General features: G+C 36.6%; 2 protein-coding genes across 2 annotated transcripts; both read left to right on the top strand.

Moving 5' to 3' along the window:
* Positions 1-2,539: 2,539 nt before the first annotated feature.
* On the top strand, positions 2,540-3,828 carry LOC131914040 (putative monooxygenase p33MONOX). Its single transcript, XM_059266643.1, is given in 2 exon segments — positions 2,540-2,928; positions 2,931-3,828. Coding segments are annotated over 2 exon segments (903 nt in total). The 5' UTR covers position 2,540; the 3' UTR covers positions 3,446-3,828.
* Positions 3,829-4,906: 1,078 nt separating this feature from the next.
* LOC131914599 (heterogeneous nuclear ribonucleoprotein A3-like) lies at positions 4,907-9,166 on the top strand. Its single transcript, XM_059267213.1, is given in 3 exon segments — positions 4,907-5,349; positions 8,188-8,814; positions 9,151-9,166. Coding segments are annotated over 3 exon segments (1,086 nt in total).
* Positions 9,167-26,637: the final 17,471 nt, after the last annotated feature.

Here is a 26,637-nt window from a genome sequence, read left to right as displayed (position 1 = left end):
AAATCAATCTTTAAAAATGTTTCTGGTATTTGGCTTGCATATATACCTGTTGCCTGAACTTGTTTTAGACATATTTACTTTAAGAGCTGATTGTGAAATCTTAAACAACATAACTTAAAATCTCTGCGTAGAAAGGCTATGAATGAAGCTTACTGCTACAGCATCCACTCAGCATCCATGAGGTTGTAGTCTTTGACCCCAGAAACAACAACCAAAACTCCTTCAGCTTCACAGTCTTATCCTTCAGCTCAATGTTCCTGACTTTCAGTAGTCATTCAGATCAGCATCTCCATCAGACTAGCTAAGCTCTTAGATTTCACATTCCTTGATATATGCTACTATTTTATCTACTTCTCTAGACCTCCTTTTATTAAATAAATTTTTGTGGTAATTTCATAGATAGATATATAAATGGATAGCTTGGTATAGTTGGACTTAAAAGCACCAAAAAGACATGGCAAAGTGTTACTTAGGGAGATGACACACCTAATTCTCCTGTCTTAATTCCATGTTCCTCTTTAATTATAATTTTTCTTATACTTCTTTGATAAAAGTTCCCCTTTTCAAGAACTTCACAGAGAACAATATTTATTATAAACAATAAGAGCATATTATTCCAGATTAAAGGGTTTATAATTTTCCTTAGACCTTCAACTCACACAAGTCCACTGGGATCATCATGTTGTTTGTAGACTAGTATCTCCTACTTCTGTGACTCACTGTTTTCACTCTTCCCAGAATACTATTTCCAGATATTTTAAGCTCTGATAAAAACTGCCTTTACATTTGCACTCATTTTTTGGTAGATATATTTTGCTGATTATATGACAAAAAAATAAGCTAGGTGGTGGTAGTGCACACCTTTAATTCTACTACTTGGGAGGCAGAGGCAGCCAGATCTCTGTGAGTTCAAGGCCAGCCTGGTCTACAGAGGGAGTTTCAGGACAGCCAGGACTACACAAAGAAATTCTATCTCAAAACACAAACAACAACAAAGTTAAACATGACAGCAGGAGTGGTTTGTGTTTGCTGTACCATTTCTGAGACCCAAGCTAGAATTAGATACAAGGATGGCTCAGGGTTGGGAAGCAGAGTCCTTGAAAGATAGAATAGGATACAGACTTCTATATCCCTGTGTTAAGTAATGCCTGCCTGCATGCCTGTTGTGTTCAGTTCGTTAGAAGAGAATAACTAAAATCTTTCAAGATTCAGGGCAGCAAACAAAGATTCTTTCAGAGTGTGTCTACTTACTAACCCTCCACTGTAATCTTAGAAAACCTTTCTTCAGTTAAGATAAAATGCCTATGCTAAAATATATTAACCAGAATTTCTACTTAAAAAAATATGTGTGCATATATGTTTATCTACTGAGCTGTCTCACTAAGACAAAGCCCTTTTCTTCTTACAACAGCTTATTTCCAATTTCAAAAGTAATTTATACTCAAACCAGACAACATATATAAAAATAAAAATGTGAATAAGAAAAGTCATTGATTTTTATCACGTTAGGTATTCAGAAGTACCAGATGTCCAGCACTGTTTTCTAGATTTAAAGATACTTCATCATTTATGATTATTTATCTAGTACTTTGTAGCAATAATCACCCTTTAGAATTTTGTTTGGCTTTTCTATTTCCTGTACTATGGATTCGAGGGTTTATAGCCTCACATATGTCCTCTTCGCTCCTTCAGTTTTCTTATGGACCTATAAAATGAGGTCAGTCAGTTTCCTGCTCCAGCTCACTGCAGCCATACAGTCCTTGTCATTACGGACTTTCATTCTAAAACTTTAGACCAAAGTAAATTCTTCCTTTCATAAGATGTTTTTGATCATGGTGTTTTATCACAGCAACAGAGAAGTAACTAATACAAACACCATTGCAATGTTTTCAGGTGTTGCCTTAAAGTGGCAATAATGCACATTAATTAAAACTATCTATCTAATGACTTCATAATAGAACATTTATGCTGTTTGTATTTCTGATACATAAATATTGTTACATTTTCAAATGTGTTTTTTCGTTAAAATTTGAATTGTATTTTTCTCAGTGTATAAAATAACTAGTCGGTATGATTATAAAACTACATAATTAGTAATATCTTGCTACATTATTTTCTTCTATTTTTATTTTATTAAAAATAGATTTCATACAATGTATTCTGATTATGGTTTCCCTTCCCCCAACTCCTTTGAGAACCTCCATTTCTCCTCTCATCTGAGTGCATATCCTTTTTGTTTCTCTTTAGAAAACAAATAGGCCTTTGGTCGGGGAGCTTTCAAGATGACTCCGCTCCGCTCAGCTCCGCAGCCTCTTGGGCCATCTGGAGCCTCAGAGCCTCTTTAGTGCCGGAGTTCGCAGGTGGCGGGCGAGCAGAACCTCTGGATGGACTCTTCCTCGAAAGCTTTGCTAATTTGCAACAGCTGGGCAATGCTCCTCATTACCATCTGTCTGTCAGCATAGTCCAGCGTCATTTCACTGTGGTGGCAGGGACTCAGCTCCAAATTCTTATAGAGAAAGCACCTGGATCCTAGTCTATCAATGGCTTCAAGACAACCAGAAGTGCCTGCTCTTGCGCCCAGTGGGCCTCTAGGCAAGATGTCCCTGCCCATTGGGATGTGCAGCTTGGCATTCAGCTATGATGATGCCCTAGAGGACCCTGCGCCCATGACTCCTCCTCTATCGGACATGGGAAGCATCCCCTGGCAGCCAGTGATTCCAGAGTGCAAGTATCAGCATCTTGACAAGACAGAGGAAGGAGTGGCCAGTGTCTCTTCCCTTGCTGTGATTCCATCAACAGCCACTGACAATTCAGACAAGGCTCCTGGGATGAAGGATAAAGCTACCCATGTCATCATGAATTCCCTGATCACAAAACAGACTCAGGAGAGCATCCAGCGTTTTGAGCAACAAGCAGGACTGAGAGATGCTGACCCCACAAGGGCCTCACCACTGAGGAGACCAAGTACCTCCTATTGGCAGAAGCACTCCATAAACTAAAGCTGCAGAGTGGAGAGACAACAAAAGAAGAGAAGCATCCTGCATCAGCCCAGTCCACCCTGAACAGCACCCCTTACTCCTCCCCCAAGCAGAAGTCCAGAGCCTGGTTCCCCTCTGGCTCCTCCACAGCCTTACTTGGCCTGAATCCTCACACCATGGATCCTGGGAGTGGGAATGACAAGAACTCAGCAGAAAAGTGGAGTCTCTTTGGACCGAGGCCACTACAGAGGTCTGACTCTGGTTTTGCCATCCAGGCTTACAAAGGTGCCCCGAAACTCTCTCCTATGGAGCTAACGCATGCCCAAGCCACACGAGTAGGTGAAGATCCAGCAACCTTCAAGCCGCCTAAGATGGATATCCCAGTGGTAGAAGTGAAGAAACCACCACCTCGAACCCATAATCTCAATCCCCGTGACCTGAATGTGCTCACACCCACTGGCATCTAAAATGCTTTCTGTCCAGAGTCTGCAACTTTCCCTGGGCTCTGACACAGGAGTGACGTAGTTAACTGGAGGCTGGAGTGACATTGTGCACATTGTCCTTGTGTGAGAGAAACCATTTTGCACTGCTTTCAGGTTGATGGAAAATGTCAGTGGTGCTGAGTGGGGACCTCACTTTTTTTTTTAATCATTTATCCTAGAGGAGGATTTGACCCTTGCTTTCTTAGGTAAATAATGCTGGTGTGCTTCCAAAACTATCAACTTGAGCAGTTACAAATCAAGATAGAAGTGCCCACCAACTCATTTGGACAGCCATGGCTTCCTGAGATGCTTTAGCCTTGTGAGTGGGCCTGGACTTGTCTGAGAGCTGGGTACAGCTCATGACCACACTTGGCAGGACCCTGGCTCTCTAAGTTGAACCCCGGGTTCTTTTTCCTGATTAGTCAAGTGTACAGTTGGAGGGTTGTCTATCTGCTGTGTCACAGAACAAACACTAGTCTCGCATGGCGTCTTTTGCACTTTAACATGAAATTTATTGAACTCCTAATTGAGTCTATTGGTTTCATGCTGATAAATGATTCCTTTTCCCCTTCCCTTACTGGGTCTTGCTCATGCTAGGCAAGTGCTCTACCACTGATTTTCACCCCTAGTTCCTGAATCCTAAGCTTTTTTTTTTTTTTAGTTGTGTGTGTTTTGTTTTTTGACATAGGGTCTTACTATGCAGCCTTGGCTAGGCTGGAACTCACTCAGTAGACTCAAAGAGAAGATCTACCTGCCCCTGCCTCCCAGTGCTGGGATTAAAGGCCTATACCACCAAACCCAGCTCGAGCTTTTGTTAAAGACAGGTACAATTGCATTATAGTCTTCAGGTTCATCTGAACTTGGTGTTACCTTATTATGATAACCTTGAGAGCAATTTCCACCAAGCCTCCCTCATATGTTCAGTAACACATCTTACTGAGGAAAGGAAAAAAGAAAATGCCCTTTGCTTTCTTCTCATTGTTCACAGGTATGTTGGTCTTGCACACTGTCACATTCACTTGCCAGATCATTTTAGATATTAGTCTTTTTACATAATGAGCTAACCTTCTCACAGAGAAGCTCTGGAGTCTAAGATTGTTGTAAAAATTAATTTATTTGTGTTATCTTGTATTGACAATAAAAATCTTTACTACTTTCTCAAAAAAAAAAGAAAAGAAATAAACATCCTAAGAATAATAAAAAAAAAAAAGTGAGCTAAAACAAAACCAAACTGAATAGGACAAAAACACAAGGAAGAAAAAGAGTAAAAAAAAAAAATCACTTTCCATTATTTTTAAGTGAGGAATGTTTCTTTAAAAAAATTTAACAGAAGAGAGTTCCTTTTCACATACTTCTGCATTTCACTTTCAGTTCAAATATAACTTAAATATAATATGAGATAGTAGATATTGAACTCGAGTTGGAAGAGGCGAGTCCCGTCTCAAAATGGAGGGCCATGATCCAAAGGAACCAGAACAGTTGAGGAAGCTGTTTATTGGTGGTCTGAGCTTTGAAACCATAGATGATAGCTTAAGAGAACATTTTGAGAAATGGGGCACACTTATAGACTGTGTGGTAATGAGAGATCCCCAAACAAAACATTCCAGGGGCTTTGGTTTTGTGACCTACTCTTGTGTTGAAGAGGTGGATGCTGCAATATGTGCTCGGCCACACAAGGTTGATGAGCGTGTGGTGGAACCAAAGAGAGCTGTTTCTAGAGAGGATTCTGTAAAGCCTGGTGCCCATTTAACTGTCAAGAAAATTTTTGTTGGTGGTATTAAAGAAGACACAGAAGAATATAATCTGAGAGACTGCTTTGAAAAGTATGGCAAAATCGAAACCATAGAAGTTATGGAAGACAGGCAGAGTGGAAAAAAGAGAGGATTTGTGTAGCAGTAGAATTTCTCTCCAGCTCCCGCCATCAAGTCCCGCCAGTCCCAGAGCCCATTTATAAAATAAACATACGAACTCTTACATTATTTAAACTGCTTGGCCATTAGCTCAGGCCTGTCACTGTCTAGCTCTTACTCTTATATTTAGCCCATTTCTATTAATCTTTACTTTGCCACATGGCTCATGGCTTACTGGTACCTTACATCTTCCTTGTCCTGATGGCGGCTGGCAATGTCTCTCTCTCAGCCTTCCACTTCCCAGAATTCTTTTCCTTGTCCTGCCTATACTTCCTGCCTAGCCAATGGCCAATCAGTGATTTATTTACTAACCAATCAGAGCAACACATTTGACATACAGAACATCCCACAGCACTTCCCCTTTTCTTTTCTTAAAAAGGAAGGTTTTAACTTTAACATAGTAAAATTATATATAACAAAACAATTATCAAGCAAGAATTACAGTTACAATATTAAAGAAGAGATCCTATCTATCTTATATTTGTAAGTTTAAGGTTTTATATCTAACTTATCTTTTATTATAACTAAGGAAAATTGTAAGTATCTAGTCTTTAACCACATCAAAGACCTCAGAAGGATATATTACTACCTGAGAAATGGAGAAGGATATAAGCAACTCTTAGGAGTCTTGTAGGGTAGACAGAGACAGCTGGCAGCCTGGACAGTCATTCAAAGTTCTCTTGTAAGGTTGGGGCATCTGTCTTCAGCCCACAGGCCTAGAGTCTCTTATTCACTTTTCTCTGTGTCCTGTAGAATGTCTGGCAGTTTTCTCTGCAAAGCAGGAACCTGAAGGACCATTTTGTCAAGCAAAGTTTAGTGGTCACCTTTGTATGGGTCCTGCATGTCCAGTTGATCAGGCAGTCCAGGCAAGAACAGTTTCTTGCCCAAATGGCTATTTTTGTCAAGGTGAAGATAAACTCCGTATGGAGTGTCTTCGATGCCCATCCTCCTCTCTGAAGTAAATCGGTGCTGTCAGGAGCAGACATGTCTCACTGTCCAAAAAGTCTAAACTTTTAAAACATTTTAAATGCCATATTCTGTAGGTCTTTGAAGTGTTTGAAGACTACCTATCTATCTGAAATATATCTATGTATACCTAGAAGACTTAACTAACATGGCTACAAATATTATCATAGATGACGAACTATTAATCTATTTTTTAATTATCCATTACAATTTTAAATGAGTTACATAAACATAATACCTCAAACAAGAATAGAAATATATATATAGTATAACAAAATTAAGTTTAAATTTGTATCAATAAACTAAAATCTATAGCAATGTAAAACATTTTAAACAAGTTGTTATTCTTTAAAAGTAGGTTCATTAATCTACCCTTTCATCCTATCATATCTAAACTATCCCCCTTTTTGTTTTAGAAAGAGATTGTATTTATAATCAACCTGATTTAAATAAAAATATTGTTTTTTTTCTGTCCCACACCAGAGGGCTCTTTTGATTTGGGACATAAGAATCTCTTAACCATTTTTTTTTTGAGCAATATGTCTGGGTTTAGAGGGGGAGTGAGCCAATTCCATCTCTAAAGCCAGCTTGGTATATTTGGGAATTTGGGCGTAGCTTCTCTTAATACTTCCTGCTGGAGGGGGGCGCTGTATCTTCTGGAGACAGAAAGAAAATTTTAGGATCATGGAGTAGTCCGTGAGGCTGTATCGTCTGAGCCAGTTGACTTGAAACCATTCTGGATGTTGAATCATCTGGGCCATGGTGTCATTGGAGACCTTTCAGGGGGTCTTGGCTGGTCAAACCTGATGTATCTTAATCTGGAACAAATCCATAGTCTCTGGCTTTCTGTGGAAATAAGAGCAGAGACTCTTTTTCAAAGCAACATATCCTTATATCCAAATTTTGAAGTCAAGGTACCTTTAAAATATACATTTTGGCATAACTCAACAGCTTTTACAATCAAATGTTTTTCTGTAGTTACGAATATCAAAGAGAACATAATCCAGATTCTCTGTGTGGTAGTCATCTTTACGTGGCTTATTTTTTTATATTAGCTTGAGCCTATTTCTTTTAAACTGCAGCCTTCTAAGCCTGAAACAGCGCAGTGGCTGCTGGCTCCGCCCATTTCAGCTTCCCAACATGGCGGCGGTCCGCTTTCCGCCAGCTCTGGGAGCCATAACTCTCAGAAATAGTGGGTCTACATTTTTACCAAAGTAGCGTGTAGCCCAGAAACCTCTTTTTTTGTTTTGTATTAGCAAAGGCTAAATTCATCATACAGTTTAATGTGCTACTTGCAGAGGCCTCATTCCCATAATACTGCAGGTCGAGAGCGCACGTTAGGAACCCGCCAGTAGCTCAAACCGGCAGCTGCCGCTTATTTGAGAGAGACAATTAGGAAGCTGTTTTAGGTCCGTTTTAGAATCTTTTTTCTAAGTTTTTAGGTGGAAACTCTTGCCCCACGTTGGGCGCCATTTGTAGCAGTAGAATTTCTCTCCAGCTCCCGCCATCAAGTCCCGCCAGTCCCAGAGCCCATTTATAAAATAAACATACGAACTCTTACATTATTTAAACTGCTTGGCCATTAGCTCAGGCCTGTCACTGTCTAGCTCTTACTCTTATATTTAGCCCATTTCTATTAATCTTTACTTTGCCACATGGCTCATGGCTTACTGGTACCTTACATCTTCCTTGTCCTGATGGCGGCTGGCAATGTCTCTCTCTCAGCCTTCCACTTCCCAGAATTCTTTTCCTTGTCCCGCCTATACTTCCTGCCTAGCCAATGGCCAATCAGTGATTTATTTACTAACCAATCAGAGCAACACATTTGACATACAGAACATCCCACAGCAGATTTGCTTTTGTAACTTTTGATGATCATGACACAGTTGATAAAATTGTTGTTCAGAAATACCACACTATTAACGGGCATAACTGTGAAGTGAAAAAGGCCCTTTCTAAACAAGAGATACAGTCTGCTGGATCACAAAGAGGTTGTGGAGGTGGATCTGGCAACTTTATGGGTCGTGGAGGAGACTTTGGAGGTGGTGGAGGTAATTTTGGTCGTGGTGGAAACTTTGGTGGAAGAGGAGGCTATGGTGGTGGAGGTGGTGGCAGCAGAGGAAGTTATGGAGGTGGTGATGGTGGATATAATGGATTTGGAGGTGATGGTGGCAACTATGGTGGTGGTCCTGGTTACAGTAGTAGAGGAGGCTATGGTGGTGGTGGACCAGGATATGGAAACCAAGGTGGTGGATATGGTGGTGGTGGAGGAGGATATGATGGTTACAATGAAGGAGGAAATTTTTGTGGAGGTAACTATCTTGGTGGTGGGAACTATGACTTTGGAAATTATAGTGGATAACAGCAATCAAATTATGGGCCCATGAAAGGGGGAAGTTTTGGTGGAAGAAGCTCAGGCAGTCCCCATGGTGGTGGCTATGGATCTGATGGTGGAAGTGGTGGATATGGTAGCATAAGGTTTTTTTTTTTAAAAAAAAAAAAAAGCAGGAAAGGGCTACAGTTCCTAGCAGGAGAGAGAGCGAGGCGTTGTCAGGAAAGCTGCAGGTTACCTTGAGACAGTTGTCCTAAACACATTAGAGGAACTGTAAAAATCTGCCACAGAAGGAGCAATGATCCATAGTCAGAAGAGTTACTGCAGCTTAAACAGGAAACTCTTCTTGTTCAGGACTGTCATAGCCACAGTTTGCAAAAATGCAGCTATTGATTCATGCAATGTAGTGTCAATTAGATGTACATCCCTGAGGTCTTTTATCTGTTGTAGCTTTGTCTTTTTTTTTCTTTTCATTACATCAGGTATATTGCCCTGTAAATTGTGGTAGTGGTACCAGGAATAAAAAATTAAGGAATTTTTAACTTTAAAAATATATGTATATGAGATAATAAACACAATATGACCAATTTTCAAAAATATATGTTTTCAATATGCAAAATATAAAATGTTAAGTATTGGTATTTTGTTTTGTTTTTAAAACAAAAAATTATTCATCATCTTGACAAGCAGTCAGTCATTGATGTGTCCAAAACAAAAAAAGAACAGAAATTTAAAAGAGGCTATCTCCTGTTCCATAAATTAATACAATTGCTACTTAATGAATTTTGAGCCTGAACTAATGAGTTTATGGAATGGCTGCAGCTATGTGTCCTGGGCAGCAGTAGGAGGAGTATTTCCTTATTTCTATAATGTTCAAAGTTGTCCAAGTGTTCATATTTGTTAAGGGAAATAGGAAATGAGGTAAATCATGTTAAGTGTAGGTGAAGATTGGCCAGAGTGCACCTATTAGGACTTGAGTGGGGTTAAAAAGTATAAAAATAAGCAAGAAAAGGCAAGAAACTAAGTACCTTGAGAAGAGAGGAAGACCACTTATCTGTGGATATATAGACAAATATTTATTGGTTGTTGTTAGTGATTATGTTATTTTAGTAAACTGGTAGTTTTCTATTCTCCTCCAAAGACCATAACTTTCCTATTATTTGAGCTGACAATGCTCTTGCAAGAACCAAGGACTACTTAACAAAATCCCCAATGCTGTACATTAGAAGCCCTCTTTTTAATTGTTGGTCAATGCTATCCAAGACAAACATGGTATGTACTCACTCATAAGTGGATACTAGATATAAAACAAAGAACAATCAGACTGCAACCTACAGAACCAGAGAGGCTAGATAGCAGGGGGACCCTAGGATGACTGTGGCTTATAATAGTTTTTGGTTTTACTCAATTACTGGGCAAGCTTTAGTGAAACATTTCACTATTAGGATAAGAATTTATATTGTATCAAGCTGATAATAGAAATAACCAAACAAACAAACAAATAAATAAATAAATAAATAAATAAAAATAAGAAAAAAGAGATTCCTCAAACATATAGTTTATTGCTCTTGTCATTGGTTATTCCCCAGAGGTGGAAGGTAAGTTCCACTTGCTGGATACATGCCTGGTACTGGGTACCTAAATATTCCTAAACAACAGAAAACCTAAGTAATTGTTGACTAACACATCCACTTTGTAAAAACAAGAAATATAAACTTAAAAAATACTACTATCAAAACACCAAAGAAAAAAATTAAGGAAAAACACAAAATAATATGCATGTTTCAAAATATGTATCATAAGTAAAAAAATTATATTATTGTTCAAAAATAGTTCTGAATTATATTCTACTCATAGATATTCTGACATCCTTAAGTTATTATACAATATGTAAAATTGTGTCTTAAAGTTAGATCTGAAAATAAGTATAAAAATTGAAGAAAATATTTTTCACTTACTGTACTAACTTTTGTGTCCATAATTGAAAATAGGTATTGGGTTGTTCGATGTTGATCAGAAATGAAAACTCTATTGAAGTGTAACAGGAACATTGTGTCTTGAAGGCAGCATTTCACAGTCCTCTTCTCCAAACTATGTCTCTTCAGCTCTTACCACCCACTCCTCCCTGAGCATTATAACCATCCACAGTTTCTTGTACTTCACACTTTCACCAGTTAATTGAACTCAGGGGTTATTAATAACAGTAAAACAAAAACAAGCCATTAAGTTTCAAGGAAGGTAAGGTAAAGGACACTAGGGGACACTGGAGGGATGATGCATATGATCAAAATACAGTGTATAAATGTACAAAATTTTCAAAGAATGAATTAAAATATTTTAAATGAAGATTATAAAGAGGAAAATCATAAACACATATTTAAAAAGGACATATAACTTCTTCAAACAATATTTGAGCATGTATTATTGTTCAAATTATTAAAATATTTGCATTCCTTTATACATAACATATTTACTATGGTTTTACTGAGAAATTGAAGTTTCAATGTTTAGTGCACCTAAAAACAATTAGTAATAAAGATTTAGAAGGAAAAAAATTACTTTTTCTTAAATAATTACTAATTTTCCTCAAATTGATTTTTAACGTATTTGAATATTTGTCCATGAGATACATACCACAATGATTAATGATATCACCTTGAGGGTTTAGTTTTCACTTCTAACCGTGTTTGTTCACTAGTTTGTAACTGTACAATCTATATGGAAAGAAATTTCATGAAAAGAAAAGTTAGGAAGTATTAGTTTCATGCAAACATAGCTCTATTTAATCTTATATATGCTAACCTTATATCTTAGTTTTCTTCTGTCAACAACTGCCTTAAACTACTAATTAAACTATAATCCAAAATTGTAGGTCTTGGAATATCTGAGCTGAGAAGTAAATTCAGGGAGACTTAGATACTAAATGTGGTAAAGTCAATGGATTGCTAGAGGAATTCTAAGCCATCTCTCATTCTTGTCCTTTGTGGTCCATGCCAATGTTACTACACCAGTAGATGTCATAGCTACCTCATCCAGAACTGCAGGTTTCAAAGAGCCCATTAACAATGCAACAGTATATTGAAATCAATGATCTTCTCTAGATGTAGTGAAGAGCTACAAACTCCAGTGGACAAAATACAACAGATGTTTTTTTGTAAAAACCTTTAAAGTGGTTCATTATCTCAGTACACTCTTCCTCTGTAGGACTGTTATATTGAGTAGCTTCTCTGATAACTAGTATTTGTTTCTGTTGCCTGAGATTATGTAAAACTCAGAAGCTATTTTAGGCAAAACTTCACAGTAGGTGCTTTTTCTAGTTTTAAGAGATTTTAAAAATTCTGTTTTTCTCATGAATCTAAGCTATATTTACATTATAAGGCACAAGTTAGTCAACTGGTATTCTTCTCTATGAGTTATTACAATCTGTCTAAATGGCATGCTTATAAACACATGGGAAAGTTAAATGTCAAATTTTAACAGAAAAAGCAGTCATAGATCATCTTTTCTTTTTTAGTGTTTGTTTTATTTTGTTAAGAAAATTCCAGTTTCAAAGGGATTAAAATAACTTTTTCTGTCTTTCAAAAACATAAGTGAATTTCTCTTTTTTTGTCTATTTGTAATCTAGTTCCTTATTCCCATTACTTTTGTCAAGTTACTTAATTGATTAGCAGTGTTATCCATCACCTGAAGAATGATGGATTCTAGTTTCATGAGCTTTACCCTATCTGATTCAACTTCTGAATGTCTGCTTTGTCACACTAACGCCATTAATATCGATCTTTATTTTGTATTTTTCTGGAGCATTGTAATTAATTCTACATATAATTCTGTTTAATATTATAAGATTCATGAATATCTACATGACCATGGTTGTTTTATGTCACACAGAGCTATGAATATATATTTAATTATACTAAACATTAACAAATTCCATTAGTAGCCATTGAAAGAGCTAATGTATAGGGTGCTTAACCTAATTCAAAGACTAAATGTGTCCTTGTTGGTGTGACTGACATTTTCCTTAGTTCTGTTGTCATTTGGGGGATTTTCATATAATTCCTTACAAAACTTTTAAGGAGTTGTCAAATGGGATATTGATATTTATTTAATAGAAATGATTTATTCTACCTTCTGTATCTTTAAAATAAAAAAACTAAATGTAATCTTGGTCTAAATGTATTTCTACTCAAGGGTGGACTGAGGTCTAAATGTCACCATTATTTGATGGAAAATGGATGGAGGTGCAGGAGAGGTCTCTTAGTAATATTGATTCCCAAGTTGGCCTATGGTGGAAGAGTTTGAAATTTTTGGCTAGAAATGCTTTAGATTGCTTTAAGCAGACCTTAATGGCTTACTCTGGTGGGAAATTGAAAAATCTGACTACTAAGGGAAAATAAACAGTAGAAAGCTGCCTCCTTAAATTTCAAAGTGGGAACAAGGGCTCTATTAGGACCAAGTTCGGGGCCATTCATGTAACAGTCTGGCAAGGAACTGACTTCATTGTATCCGTGCCCTGAGAACTTCAGTGAAGAATTTAAATGTAATTAATTAATTTCTTAGTCAGAGGAAATTTTAAGGAAGGATAACACTGATTGCTTTGTAAATCCTAACTGTAGATACAATATGACCTACTGTTTCAAGCACCTGCCTCCATAATTTCCTCACAGAATGATCTCTACCTTCCTACTGTGAATTAAAATAAATGCTATCTTTGATGAGTTACTTTTGACAGATATGTTGTCACAGAAACACATATAAAGTAACTAACAATCTTACCAAGTATGGTGGTGTGAATGGCAATTGCTGCTATAGGCTCATATATTTCAATGTTTAGTTTGCAGACAGTGGAACTATTTAGGAAGGATTAGGAGGTGTGGCTTTTTTATACGAGGTGTTTCACTGTGGGTGGGCTTTGAGTTTTCAAATGCCTGCAGCAGGCCCAGCCTTGCTTTCTGTCTTCTGCTTATAGGTTTGATGTAAGACCTCAGCTACTTTTCCAGTGACAATCCTGCCTGCTACCATGCTCCCCACCATGATGATCATGGACTAACCCTCTAAAATGATAAGCAAGCCCTCACTTAAGTGTTTCCTCTTATAAGTGACCTTGGTCATAATGTCTCTTCTTCACAACAATAGAACAGTGATAATGACACCAAGTTCAAAACTCATGTTGGTTAAGTTAAGATGACATGTAGGCAGAAGGATAACCCTGAAACAGAAAGACAGATGTAGACTATGAGTTTCAGCTGAGATATTATGGTGATATCTGGGACAAGGTACATAACATTTGCACAGGATCTCAGGGTGAGTTTTGTAAGAACCATTGACCATGAAAGGACAGCAAAGAAGATGGAGTGCGTTTTCAGTTGGTTACTGGAGCACTGATTGTGGATCTTTATATGGATAAATCTGGGAGAGTTTAACAATGTCTCAGAGTATCAAATTTCAAAGAGGCCAAAGTGAAATGAGAGCTGCCGGTTTTTCCATTGCATTTAGTATTAGGAAGTATTAGGTGGCATTCATCCTAAAAATTGTATGTTATGGCATGGAAAGAAAATAGGCTACAACTGGATTGAGAAAGGAGTGGTGGACAAAAATTAAAATTAATTAAATAAATATATTAAGCTTAAGCTCCATAATGTCTATTAAAGTGTGAGGTAGTATTATATAACGAGACAGAAGACTTTTAAGGGAGATTCTTTTCAACCTTAATGGTTGTCTTAGAGTTACTATTGCTGTGAAGAGATACCATAACCACTCTAATTCTTATAACAGAAACATTCATTGTGATAGCTTACTTGCAATTCAGAGGTTCAGTCTATCATGGAACATAGCAATGTGCAGGCAGAGGTGGTGCTAAAGGTGAGAATGCTACATTTTGCAGGCAACAGGAAGTCAACTGACTCACTGGGGAGTATCCTGAGCATAAGAAACCTCAAAGCCTATCCTCACCATGACACACTTTCTTTAACAAGGTCATACCCACTCCAACAAAGCCACACCTCCCAATAGTGTCATTCCCTATGAGATTATGGGGGCCAAATACATTCAAACTACCACAACAGTAGAAACTATCAATTTTATTCTCCTATACAAGAAGCTACTAGAAAAGGGGTCCAGTTTGCTATTGATGACACAAGAATTTGGAACATTCAGACAATAGAAGATGTGTGTTTCATAAAAGTTATTAATTGCCTATGGACTGAGCAAAAGAATCAAAGTTTAACTTGTGAAGTTTAGTAAGCACAGTTACATGATGCTCCCAACATTTACAAAAAGGAGAACATATTTCTTAACCTATACAAACAATTAAAGTTTTAATGACTACAACAAAATTCTAATGCTTGACTATTAGGTTATATTGCCTAGTATATTTTGCACAGTGGTAATTTATAAGGAATCATTACTTTGACACAATATTTTGCCAACCAAGATTACCCTAGAAAATGTCCATGACAACATTTCTCTCTTATGTAAAATTCTAAGGCATCTACAAGCCATGTTATTTCTTCAATCTCTGGTTCTATTAATTCCAGAAGATTTTTATTAATGTGTTTTGTTATTCATTCTGTCTCATACCTTTTTTATATACTACCAATGCTTATAATAGTTTGCTACTGGTGAAAATCACTTCCTTATATTTATCATTCTAATTTTTATGCCTAAGCCTTTACTGTTCACAAAAACAAAATGAAATATTTAATTTACTTAATAATATAATACCATATATCTCAATTTCCCTTCTTCCAGTAGGCAGAGTAAATCACAAACCACAGATGTTTAATTTGAGTATAGCTCTTAAATGTATCAATGGAGAGTATGTAAAAATGTCAGTGTGCCCACTCTGATTAGAGACACTCAAGAATATTAAATTCTGGAACTTGCTGATGTTTTTGGAATTCTACTGACCATTCTTTTTGGCTTGTGGGTGGCTTCATCTCTTTTATTAAATGCCAGTCTAACAGTGAGATATTAGACTCTGTTAGCCTAGTTATTCTTTCAAGAATAACTGTTTCAGCTACTGTTCCACTGGACACCAGAAGCCATCAGTCCACTGCCTGTTCAGCTGCCTTCAAAGAAAGGGGCACTGTGCCTTTTTCAGATTGCAAAGGATACTTCAGTGATGGTGCCATATTGTCCTGGCCGCAGGACAGGACATCTCAGCTAGCCATCTCAAAATTATTCTGAGCAGTTTGTAGTCCAAAGCTGATTTGCAGGTGATGTTTCTAAGCTTAGTGGTATTACTATTGTCCATGTAGAATTGTTGTTGTGGGGCCCTATCATCTTTCTGGAGACTTAAAATTTTTGTTAGGCCTGGTTGTGATTCCCTGCAGAAAACTGATAGAAACATGAACACAAAAATATGTATAGGGAGTTAATTGAAGCCTTTTATTCTAGAATTATTTAGTACTCTATATAGCCATTAATATCATAATGAAAGTTTAAAATATATATTAATCTTATAAATTTTGATATAAAATCCATACCTTAAGAAGTTTAAAGAATCAAGATAGAATCAAAGAATTGAGATGAATAGCAATAGAATAGTCCCTTGATTTTTCATTTTCTTCTGTCCCATATGAGAAGATGGCTCTTTCTTCTGGCATGATACAGGGAGTTTACATTTTCCTTTTAACAACATGCTTGGGTTTAAAGGAGAGAGCCATTCTCCAACTCCAAAGCCAGCTTTAATTTTAAATTGAACTGAGACTAAAAAAAGACCATTTGTATTAAGTGTCTGTAGAGAAGAGTAGAAACAAACATTTAGGAAGACTTATGAAATTTTATAGGTGATATACCAATTTACTCTTTTTCTTGGAACATTTTTTTTCTAGATGATTTGTCCTTTTTCTACAGATGTCTCATTTGTCCAGTGTTCTTCAGATTTCTTAGCCTTCATTCTCCTGAAAGACAAAAACAAAAACCTTTCCCCAAGCCTTACTTTGGGGAGGTTCCTTTTTGGCAAGTTATACCTGATTAAATGAAAAGCATTTGTTAGTGATACAAGTTAGTTTAAATTGGATGGTCATGCTGGTTAAAGAACTATCACGTCTTCTAATTAAGAGGTCTCTCTTGTTCAAATCAAACCTTTATCAATTTTGATGGTATCCACAGCATATCTTCTCTTGTAGAAAGAAAAGCAAAACCTCGCCCCCAACATAGCACATATCCTGGTTTCCATTATAAGGTCAGCATTTCCTTAAAGTATATGTGTAGATGTAACCAACTGTCTTATTAAATAAGAAACACAGAGCCGATTCAGAGAAGAAAGCCAAGAGGTCAGAACTAAGAGCCTTACCCTTCCTGCTTCAGCTATCCTGCTTCAGCCAAGAGAGCTCTCCGAAAAAGAGGCCTACTTCCTGTGTGTACGTCTTTAAATACTCTAGATGTTCTGCCTTCTCATTGGTTGTAAACTAAACACGTGACTGCCTTGTCATTGCCTGTATGTACTGCCGTCCAGGTCCTTAAAGGCGTGCACCACCACCGCCACGCACTTGCTATGGCTCTATAACTCTGACCCCCAGGCAACTTTATTTATTAACATACAATTAAAATCACATTTCAGTACAAGTAAAATACCACCACATTTCCCCTTTTCTATTTTAATAAAAAGAAAAAAAAGAAAAAGGTTATAACTAACAAAAGAAAAACTATATACAAAAGTACAATAACTATATACAATATATACAAATAATAAATGTCTAAATAATGTCTAGTCCATTTGTATTTGACAAATTCAGAGATGATAATCTCATTATCCTATTTTGTTAAGTCCAAAATGTATCTAATTCACTTTCTATCCTAATTAATCTTCAACTAACTAACTAATCTTCAACTCCCTCAGAGACCCAAGAAGGAAATAATATTAGCTAACAAAAATAAAAACAGAAAGTGCATGCAAGCAACTTCCAAAAAATTTGTGAGTTGACAGATACAGCCAACTGCCTGGACAGTCACCTGAGGTTTCTCCGCAATGCTGGGGCATCATCTTCAGCCTATATAGGCTTAGCATATCTGACAGACTCATTTGTGAAGTAGGATGTACACAAGGTCAACAGTTCAACCTCACATTGGGTGAGAGCAGTCCATGCACCAGAAACACCTGAATTCCACTAATGTCATGTCATGATTCAGGATTTTAAATTCTGGAAAATGTTGATGGTTTTTTTTTGTTCAGCTCTCCATTCTTCTTGGCTGTGTACATATGGCTTCATCTCAGCATCCCGTTCTTCTCCACATCTCTCTATCAAATGCCAGTCTACTATTGAGAGGCGTGAGCTTAGTTACTCTTCAAGAATAACTGTTTCAGCTGCTGTTCCATAGCACATCAGAAGCCATCGGCCCACTGCCTGTTCAGCTGCCTTCGAAGAAAAGGGCACTGTACCTTTTCCGAGTTGCGAAGGCCACGTCAGGGATGGTGCCATATTGTCCTGGCCTCAGAAGATGCCTTTTGATAAAGCCATAACCACGCTTCTTTAGGCAAGAATCAGTAGTCCTTTGTTTCATGTCCTGTCTGTCCATTTTGTCATCAGTTGATTCGAGGATACTTTGTTGTCCAGTGGCTAACTTTTGCCACAATGAAAGCTAACTCCATACGCAGTTTCTTCAATGCCCATATTTTCTCTGAAGTAGATTGGTACTGCCAGGAGCCGACATGTCTCATAGTCATAACAAAAAAGAAAAATTTTCTAAGTTATTAAAACATTTTAAATGCCATATTCTGTAGATCTCTGAAGGGTTTGAAGATGACCTATCTAAAATATATCTGCTCAATTTTTAAAACATATCTAATATGACTACAAGTTCTATTGTAATGTCTAACTACTAACTATCCTTTCTTTATATCCTAATGGTAATAATAACATTCAAGGATCAGAAAATTGCATTGTTAAATGAACGATATAAGTACAATTAGAAATATACATATAGCATTTTCTAACAATATCAATTTCAATATATATAATTTGTATACAATATAAAACAATCCAATCCAATGTTAAGTATTTAAAACTAGTAATTGTCTTTTTCTTCTTCTTTCTTTCTCTCTCTCTTTTTTTTTTAAAATAAGAACCTTAAATCTAATCTGCTTAGTCTTTTTTCTAACCCTTGACAACAACTTGTAACCAACCCCCCTAAACAATGAAAATTATCCCAGACCCAAAACCCATTAAAAAGACCAAAAAACCACCCACCCCACACCACCTCTTTGGGAATGTGGGCGTCGTATTCTTAAAATTGCTTCCTGCTGGGTATGGGCGAAGTTATCTTTATCCTGAAAGAAAAATTTCAGGTTAATTGTCAAATTCTAGGAAAGGTAACTATATCCTTCATTATCCATTCTGTGTATAATGCCAAAGTTCAGGGTTTATCTCAAGTCCTTATTCAAGTAGTCTTTGAGACTGGATCATCTCAGCTAGTCATCTCAAAATTGCTCTGAGCACCTTGTAGTTCAAAGCTGATCTGTAGGTGATGTTTGTCAGCTTAGTGATGTTATTATTGTCCACGTGGAATTGTTGTTGTTGTGGGGCCCCAACTTCTTCCTGGAGACATCAGTTGATGTTAGGCCTGGCCGTGAATTCCTGCAGAAAACTGATAAGAGACTCAAACACAAAGACATATATATGCAGCTAATTGAAGCCATTTTTTTAGAATTAATCAGTACTCTATATGACCATTCATATCTTAGCAAAGTTTAAAATGTATATCTATATATCTATATATCTATATATATTAATCTTGTAAGTTTTGATATAAAATTTATACTTTAAGAAAAGTTTAAAGAATCAGAATAGAATCAAAGAGTTGAGATTAGTAATAGAATAGTCCCTTAATTAATTTGGCTTTTCTCCTGTCTCATAGCAGAAGATGGCTCTTTTATTCTGGCATGATACAGGGAGTTTGCATTTTCCTTTTAACAACATGCTTGAGTTTAAAGAAGGAGAGAGCCATTCTCCAACTCCAAAGTCAGCTTTAAATTTTAATTGGACTGGGACTATTAGAAGACCAATAGTGTTAAATCTTTAGAGAAAAGCAGAAACAAACATTTAGGAAGACATAAAATTTTTTAGATAATATATACCCATACGCCATTTCACTCTGCTTCCTGGGATAGATGATTTGTCCCTTTTCTTCAGTTGTCTTATTTGTCCAGTGTTCTTCAGATTCCTTAACCTTCATTCTCCTAAAAGACAAAAACAAAAACCTTTCCCCAAGACTAATTTTGGGGATGTTCCTTTTTTGGCAAGTTATACCTGATTAAATGAAAAGCATTTGTTAGTGATACAAGTTAGTTTAAATTGGATGGTCATGCTGGTTAAAGAACTATCACGTCTTCTAATTAAGAGGTCTCTCTTGTTCAAATCAAACCTTTATCAATTTTGATGGTATCCACAGCATATCTTCTCTTGTAGAAAGAAAAGCAAAACCTCGCCCCCAACATAGCACATATCCTGGTTTCCATTATAAGGTCAGCATTTCCTTAAAGTATATGTGTAGATGTAACCAACTGTCTTATTAAATAAGAAACACAGAGCCGATTCAGAGAAGAAAGCCAAGAGGTCAGAACTAAGAGCCTTACCCTTCCTGCTTCAGCTATCCTGCTTCAGCCAAGAGAGCTCTCCGAAAAAGAGGCCTACTTCCTGTGTGTACGTCTTTAAATACTCTAGATGTTCTGCCTTCTCATTGGTTGTAAACTAAACACGTGACTGCCTTGTCATTGCCTGTATGTACTGCCGTCCAGGTCCTTAAAGGCGTGCACCACCACCGCCACGCACTTGCTATGGCTCTATAACTCTGACCCCCAGGCAACTTTATTTATTAACATACAATTAAAATCACATTTCAGTACAAGTAAAATACCACCACATTTCCCCTTTTCTATTTTAATAAAAAGAAAAAAAAGAAAAAGGTTATAACTAACAAAAGAAAAACTATATACAAAAGTACAATAACTATATACAATATATACAAATAATAAATGTCTAAATAATGTCTAGTCCATTTGTATTTGACAAATTCAGAGATGATAATCTCATTATCCTATTTTGTTAAGTCCAAAATGTATCTAATTCACTTTCTATCCTAATTAATCTTCAACTAACTAACTAATCTTCAACTCCCTCAGAGACCCAAGAAGGAAATAATATTAGCTAACAAAAATAAAAACAGAAAGTGCATGCAAGCAACTTCCAAAAAATTTGTGAGTTGACAGATACAGCCAACTGCCTGGACAGTCACCTGAGGTTTCTCCGCAATGCTGGGGCATCATCTTCAGCCTATATAGGCTTAGCATATCTGACAGACTCATTTGTGAAGTAGGATGTACACAAGGTCAACAGTTCAACCTCACATTGGGTGAGAGCAGTCCATGCACCAGAAACACCTGAATTCCACTAATGTCATGTCATGATTCAGGATTTTAAATTCTGGAAAATGTTGATGGTTTTTTTTTGTTCAGCTCTCCATTCTTCTTGGCTGTGTACATATGGCTTCATCTCAGCATCCCGTTCTTCTCCACATCTCTCTATCAAATGCCAGTCTACTATTGAGAGGCGTGAGCTTAGTTACTCTTCAAGAATAACTGTTTCAGCTGCTGTTCCATAGCACATCAGAAGCCATCGGCCCACTGCCTGTTCAGCTGCCTTCGAAGAAAAGGGCACTGTACCTTTTCCGAGTTGCGAAGGCCACGTCAGGGATGGTGCCATATTGTCCTGGCCTCAGAAGATGCCTTTTGATAAAGCCATAACCACGCTTCTTTAGGCAAGAATCAGTAGTCCTTTGTTTCATGTCCTGTCTGTCCATTTTGTCATCAGTTGATTCGAGGATACTTTGTTGTCCAGTGGCTAACTTTTGCCACAATGAAAGCTAACTCCATACGCAGTTTCTTCAATGCCCATATTTTCTCTGAAGTAGATTGGTACTGCCAGGAGCCGACATGTCTCATAGTCATAACAAAAAAGAAAAATTTTCTAAGTTATTAAAACATTTTAAATGCCATATTCTGTAGATCTCTGAAGGGTTTGAAGATGACCTATCTAAAATATATCTGCTCAATTTTTAAAACATATCTAATATGACTACAAGTTCTATTGTAATGTCTAACTACTAACTATCCTTTCTTTATATCCTAATGGTAATAATAACATTCAAGGATCAGAAAATTGCATTGTTAAATGAACGATATAAGTACAATTAGAAATATACATATAGCATTTTCTAACAATATCAATTTCAATATATATAATTTGTATACAATATAAAACAATCCAATCCAATGTTAAGTATTTAAAACTAGTAATTGTCTTTTTCTTCTTCTTTCTTTCTCTCTCTCTTTTTTTTTTAAAATAAGAACCTTAAATCTAATCTGCTTAGTCTTTTTTCTAACCCTTGACAACAACTTGTAACCAACCCCCCTAAACAATGAAAATTATCCCAGACCCAAAACCCATTAAAAAGACCAAAAAACCACCCACCCCACACCACCTCTTTGGGAATGTGGGCGTCGTATTCTTAAAATTGCTTCCTGCTGGGTATGGGCGAAGTTATCTTTATCCTGAAAGAAAAATTTCAGGTTAATTGTCAAATTCTAGGAAAGGTAACTATATCCTTCATTATCCATTCTGTGTATAATGCCAAAGTTCAGGGTTTATCTCAAGTCCTTATTCAAGTAGTCTTTGAGACTGGATCATCTCAGCTAGTCATCTCAAAATTGCTCTGAGCACCTTGTAGTTCAAAGCTGATCTGTAGGTGATGTTTGTCAGCTTAGTGATGTTATTATTGTCCACGTGGAATTGTTGTTGTTGTGGGGCCCCAACTTCTTCCTGGAGACATCAGTTGATGTTAGGCCTGGCCGTGAATTCCTGCAGAAAACTGATAAGAGACTCAAACACAAAGACATATATATGCAGCTAATTGAAGCCATTTTTTTAGAATTAATCAGTACTCTATATGACCATTCATATCTTAGCAAAGTTTAAAATGTATATCTATATATCTATATATATTAATCTTGTAAGTTTTGATATAAAATTTATACTTTAAGAAAAGTTTAAAGAATCAGAATAGAATCAAAGAGTTGAGATTAGTAATAGAATAGTCCCTTAATTAATTTGGCTTTTCTCCTGTCTCATAGCAGAAGATGGCTCTTTTATTCTGGCATGATACAGGGAGTTTGCATTTTCCTTTTAACAACATGCTTGAGTTTAAAGAAGGAGAGAGCCATTCTCCAACTCCAAAGTCAGCTTTAAATTTTAATTGGACTGGGACTATTAGAAGACCAATAGTGTTAAATCTTTAGAGAAAAGCAGAAACAAACATTTAGGAAGACATAAAATTTTTTAGATAATATATACCCATACGCCATTTCACTCTGCTTCCTGGGATAGATGATTTGTCCCTTTTCTTCAGTTGTCTTATTTGTCCAGTGTTCTTCAGATTCCTTAACCTTCATTCTCCTAAAAGACAAAAACAAAAACCTTTCCCCAAGACTAATTTTGGGGATGTTCCTTTTTTGGCAAGTTATACCTGATTAAATGAAAAGCATTTGTTAGTGATACAAGTTAGTTTAAATTGGATGGTCATGCTGGTTAAAGAACTATCACGTCTTCTAATTAAGAGGTCTCTCTTGTTCAAATCAAACCTTTATCAATTTTGATGGTATCCACAGCATATCTTCTCTTGTAGAAAGAAAAGCAAAACCTCGCCCCCAACATAGCACATATCCTGGTTTCCATTATAAGGTCAGCATTTCCTTAAAGTATATGTGTAGATGTAACCAACTGTCTTATTAAATAAGAAACACAGAGCCGATTCAGAGAAGAAAGCCAAGAGGTCAGAACTAAGAGCCTTACCCTTCCTGCTTCAGCTATCCTGCTTCAGCCAAGAGAGCTCTCCGAAAAAGAGGCCTACTTCCTGTGTGTACGTCTTTAAATACTCTAGATGTTCTGCCTTCTCATTGGTTGTAAACTAAACACGTGACTGCCTTGTCATTGCCTGTATGTACTGCCGTCCAGGTCCTTAAAGGCGTGCACCACCACCGCCACGCACTTGCTATGGCTCTATAACTCTGACCCCCAGGCAACTTTATTTATTAACATACAATTAAAATCACATTTCAGTACAAGTAAAATACCACCACATTTCCCCTTTTCTATTTTAATAAAAAGAAAAAAAAGAAAAAGGTTATAACTAACAAAAGAAAAACTATATACAAAAGTACAATAACTATATACAATATATACAAATAATAAATGTCTAAATAATGTCTAGTCCATTTGTATTTGACAAATTCAGAGATGATAATCTCATTATCCTATTTTGTTAAGTCCAAAATGTATCTAATTCACTTTCTATCCTAATTAATCTTCAACTAACTAACTAATCTTCAACTCCCTCAGAGACCCAAGAAGGAAATAATATTAGCTAACAAAAATAAAAACAGAAAGTGCATGCAAGCAACTTCCAAAAAATTTGTGAGTTGACAGATACAGCCAACTGCCTGGACAGTCACCTGAGGTTTCTCCGCAATGCTGGGGCATCATCTTCAGCCTATATAGGCTTAGCATATCTGACAGACTCATTTGTGAAGTAGGATGTACACAAGGTCAACAGTTCAACCTCACATTGGGTGAGAGCAGTCCATGCACCAGAAACACCTGAATTCCACTAATGTCATGTCATGATTCAGGATTTTAAATTCTGGAAAATGTTGATGGTTTTTTTTTGTTCAGCTCTCCATTCTTCTTGGCTGTGTACATATGGCTTCATCTCAGCATCCCGTTCTTCTCCACATCTCTCTATCAAATGCCAGTCTACTATTGAGAGGCGTGAGCTTAGTTACTCTTCAAGAATAACTGTTTCAGCTGCTGTTCCATAGCACATCAGAAGCCATCGGCCCACTGCCTGTTCAGCTGCCTTCGAAGAAAAGGGCACTGTACCTTTTCCGAGTTGCGAAGGCCACGTCAGGGATGGTGCCATATTGTCCTGGCCTCAGAAGATGCCTTTTGATAAAGCCATAACCACGCTTCTTTAGGCAAGAATCAGTAGTCCTTTGTTTCATGTCCTGTCTGTCCATTTTGTCATCAGTTGATTCGAGGATACTTTGTTGTCCAGTGGCTAACTTTTGCCACAATGAAAGCTAACTCCATACGCAGTTTCTTCAATGCCCATATTTTCTCTGAAGTAGATTGGTACTGCCAGGAGCCGACATGTCTCATAGTCATAACAAAAAAGAAAAATTTTCTAAGTTATTAAAACATTTTAAATGCCATATTCTGTAGATCTCTGAAGGGTTTGAAGATGACCTATCTAAAATATATCTGCTCAATTTTTAAAACATATCTAATATGACTACAAGTTCTATTGTAATGTCTAACTACTAACTATCCTTTCTTTATATCCTAATGGTAATAATAACATTCAAGGATCAGAAAATTGCATTGTTAAATGAACGATATAAGTACAATTAGAAATATACATATAGCATTTTCTAACAATATCAATTTCAATATATATAATTTGTATACAATATAAAACAATCCAATCCAATGTTAAGTATTTAAAACTAGTAATTGTCTTTTTCTTCTTCTTTCTTTCTCTCTCTCTTTTTTTTTTAAAATAAGAACCTTAAATCTAATCTGCTTAGTCTTTTTTCTAACCCTTGACAACAACTTGTAACCAACCCCCCTAAACAATGAAAATTATCCCAGACCCAAAACCCATTAAAAAGACCAAAAAACCACCCACCCCACACCACCTCTTTGGGAATGTGGGCGTCGTATTCTTAAAATTGCTTCCTGCTGGGTATGGGCGAAGTTATCTTTATCCTGAAAGAAAAATTTCAGGTTAATTGTCAAATTCTAGGAAAGGTAACTATATCCTTCATTATCCATTCTGTGTATAATGCCAAAGTTCAGGGTTTATCTCAAGTCCTTATTCAAGTAGTCTTTGAGACTGGATCATCTCAGCTAGTCATCTCAAAATTGCTCTGAGCACCTTGTAGTTCAAAGCTGATCTGTAGGTGATGTTTGTCAGCTTAGTGATGTTATTATTGTCCACGTGGAATTGTTGTTGTTGTGGGGCCCCAACTTCTTCCTGGAGACATCAGTTGATGTTAGGCCTGGCCGTGAATTCCTGCAGAAAACTGATAAGAGACTCAAACACAAAGACATATATATGCAGCTAATTGAAGCCATTTTTTTAGAATTAATCAGTACTCTATATGACCATTCATATCTTAGCAAAGTTTAAAATGTATATCTATATATCTATATATCTATATATATTAATCTTGTAAGTTTTGATATAAAATTTATACTTTAAGAAAAGTTTAAAGAATCAGAATAGAATCAAAGAGTTGAGATTAGTAATAGAATAGTCCCTTAATTAATTTGGCTTTTCTCCTGTCTCATAGCAGAAGATGGCTCTTTTATTCTGGCATGATACAGGGAGTTTGCATTTTCCTTTTAACAACATGCTTGAGTTTAAAGAAGGAGAGAGCCATTCTCCAACTCCAAAGTCAGCTTTAAATTTTAATTGGACTGGGACTATTAGAAGACCAATAGTGTTAAATCTTTAGAGAAAAGCAGAAACAAACATTTAGGAAGACATAAAATTTTTTAGATAATATATACCCATACGCCATTTCACTCTGCTTCCTGGGATAGATGATTTGTCCCTTTTCTTCAGTTGTCTTATTTGTCCAGTGTTCTTCAGATTCCTTAACCTTCATTCTCCTAAAAGACAAAAACAAAAACCTTTCCCCAAGACTAATTTTGGGGATGTTCCTTTTTTGGCAAGTTATTATCTGATTAAATGAAAAGACATGTGTTACAGTTTAAATTGGATGTTCATGTTGGTTGATGAGCTATCACCTCCTCTAATTAAGAGGTTTCTCTTGTTCAAATCGAACCTTTATCAATTTTGATGGTACCCACAACTTATCTTCTGTAGAAACAAAAGCAAAACCTCGT

The sequence above is a fragment of the Peromyscus eremicus genome, chromosome 7 (assembly GCF_949786415.1).
Source record: "Peromyscus eremicus chromosome 7, PerEre_H2_v1, whole genome shotgun sequence".
NCBI lineage: Eukaryota > Metazoa > Chordata > Mammalia > Rodentia > Cricetidae > Peromyscus > Peromyscus eremicus.
The sequence above is the reverse complement of the archived record's forward strand: the minus strand, read 5'-3'. Positions and strand labels throughout refer to the sequence as shown.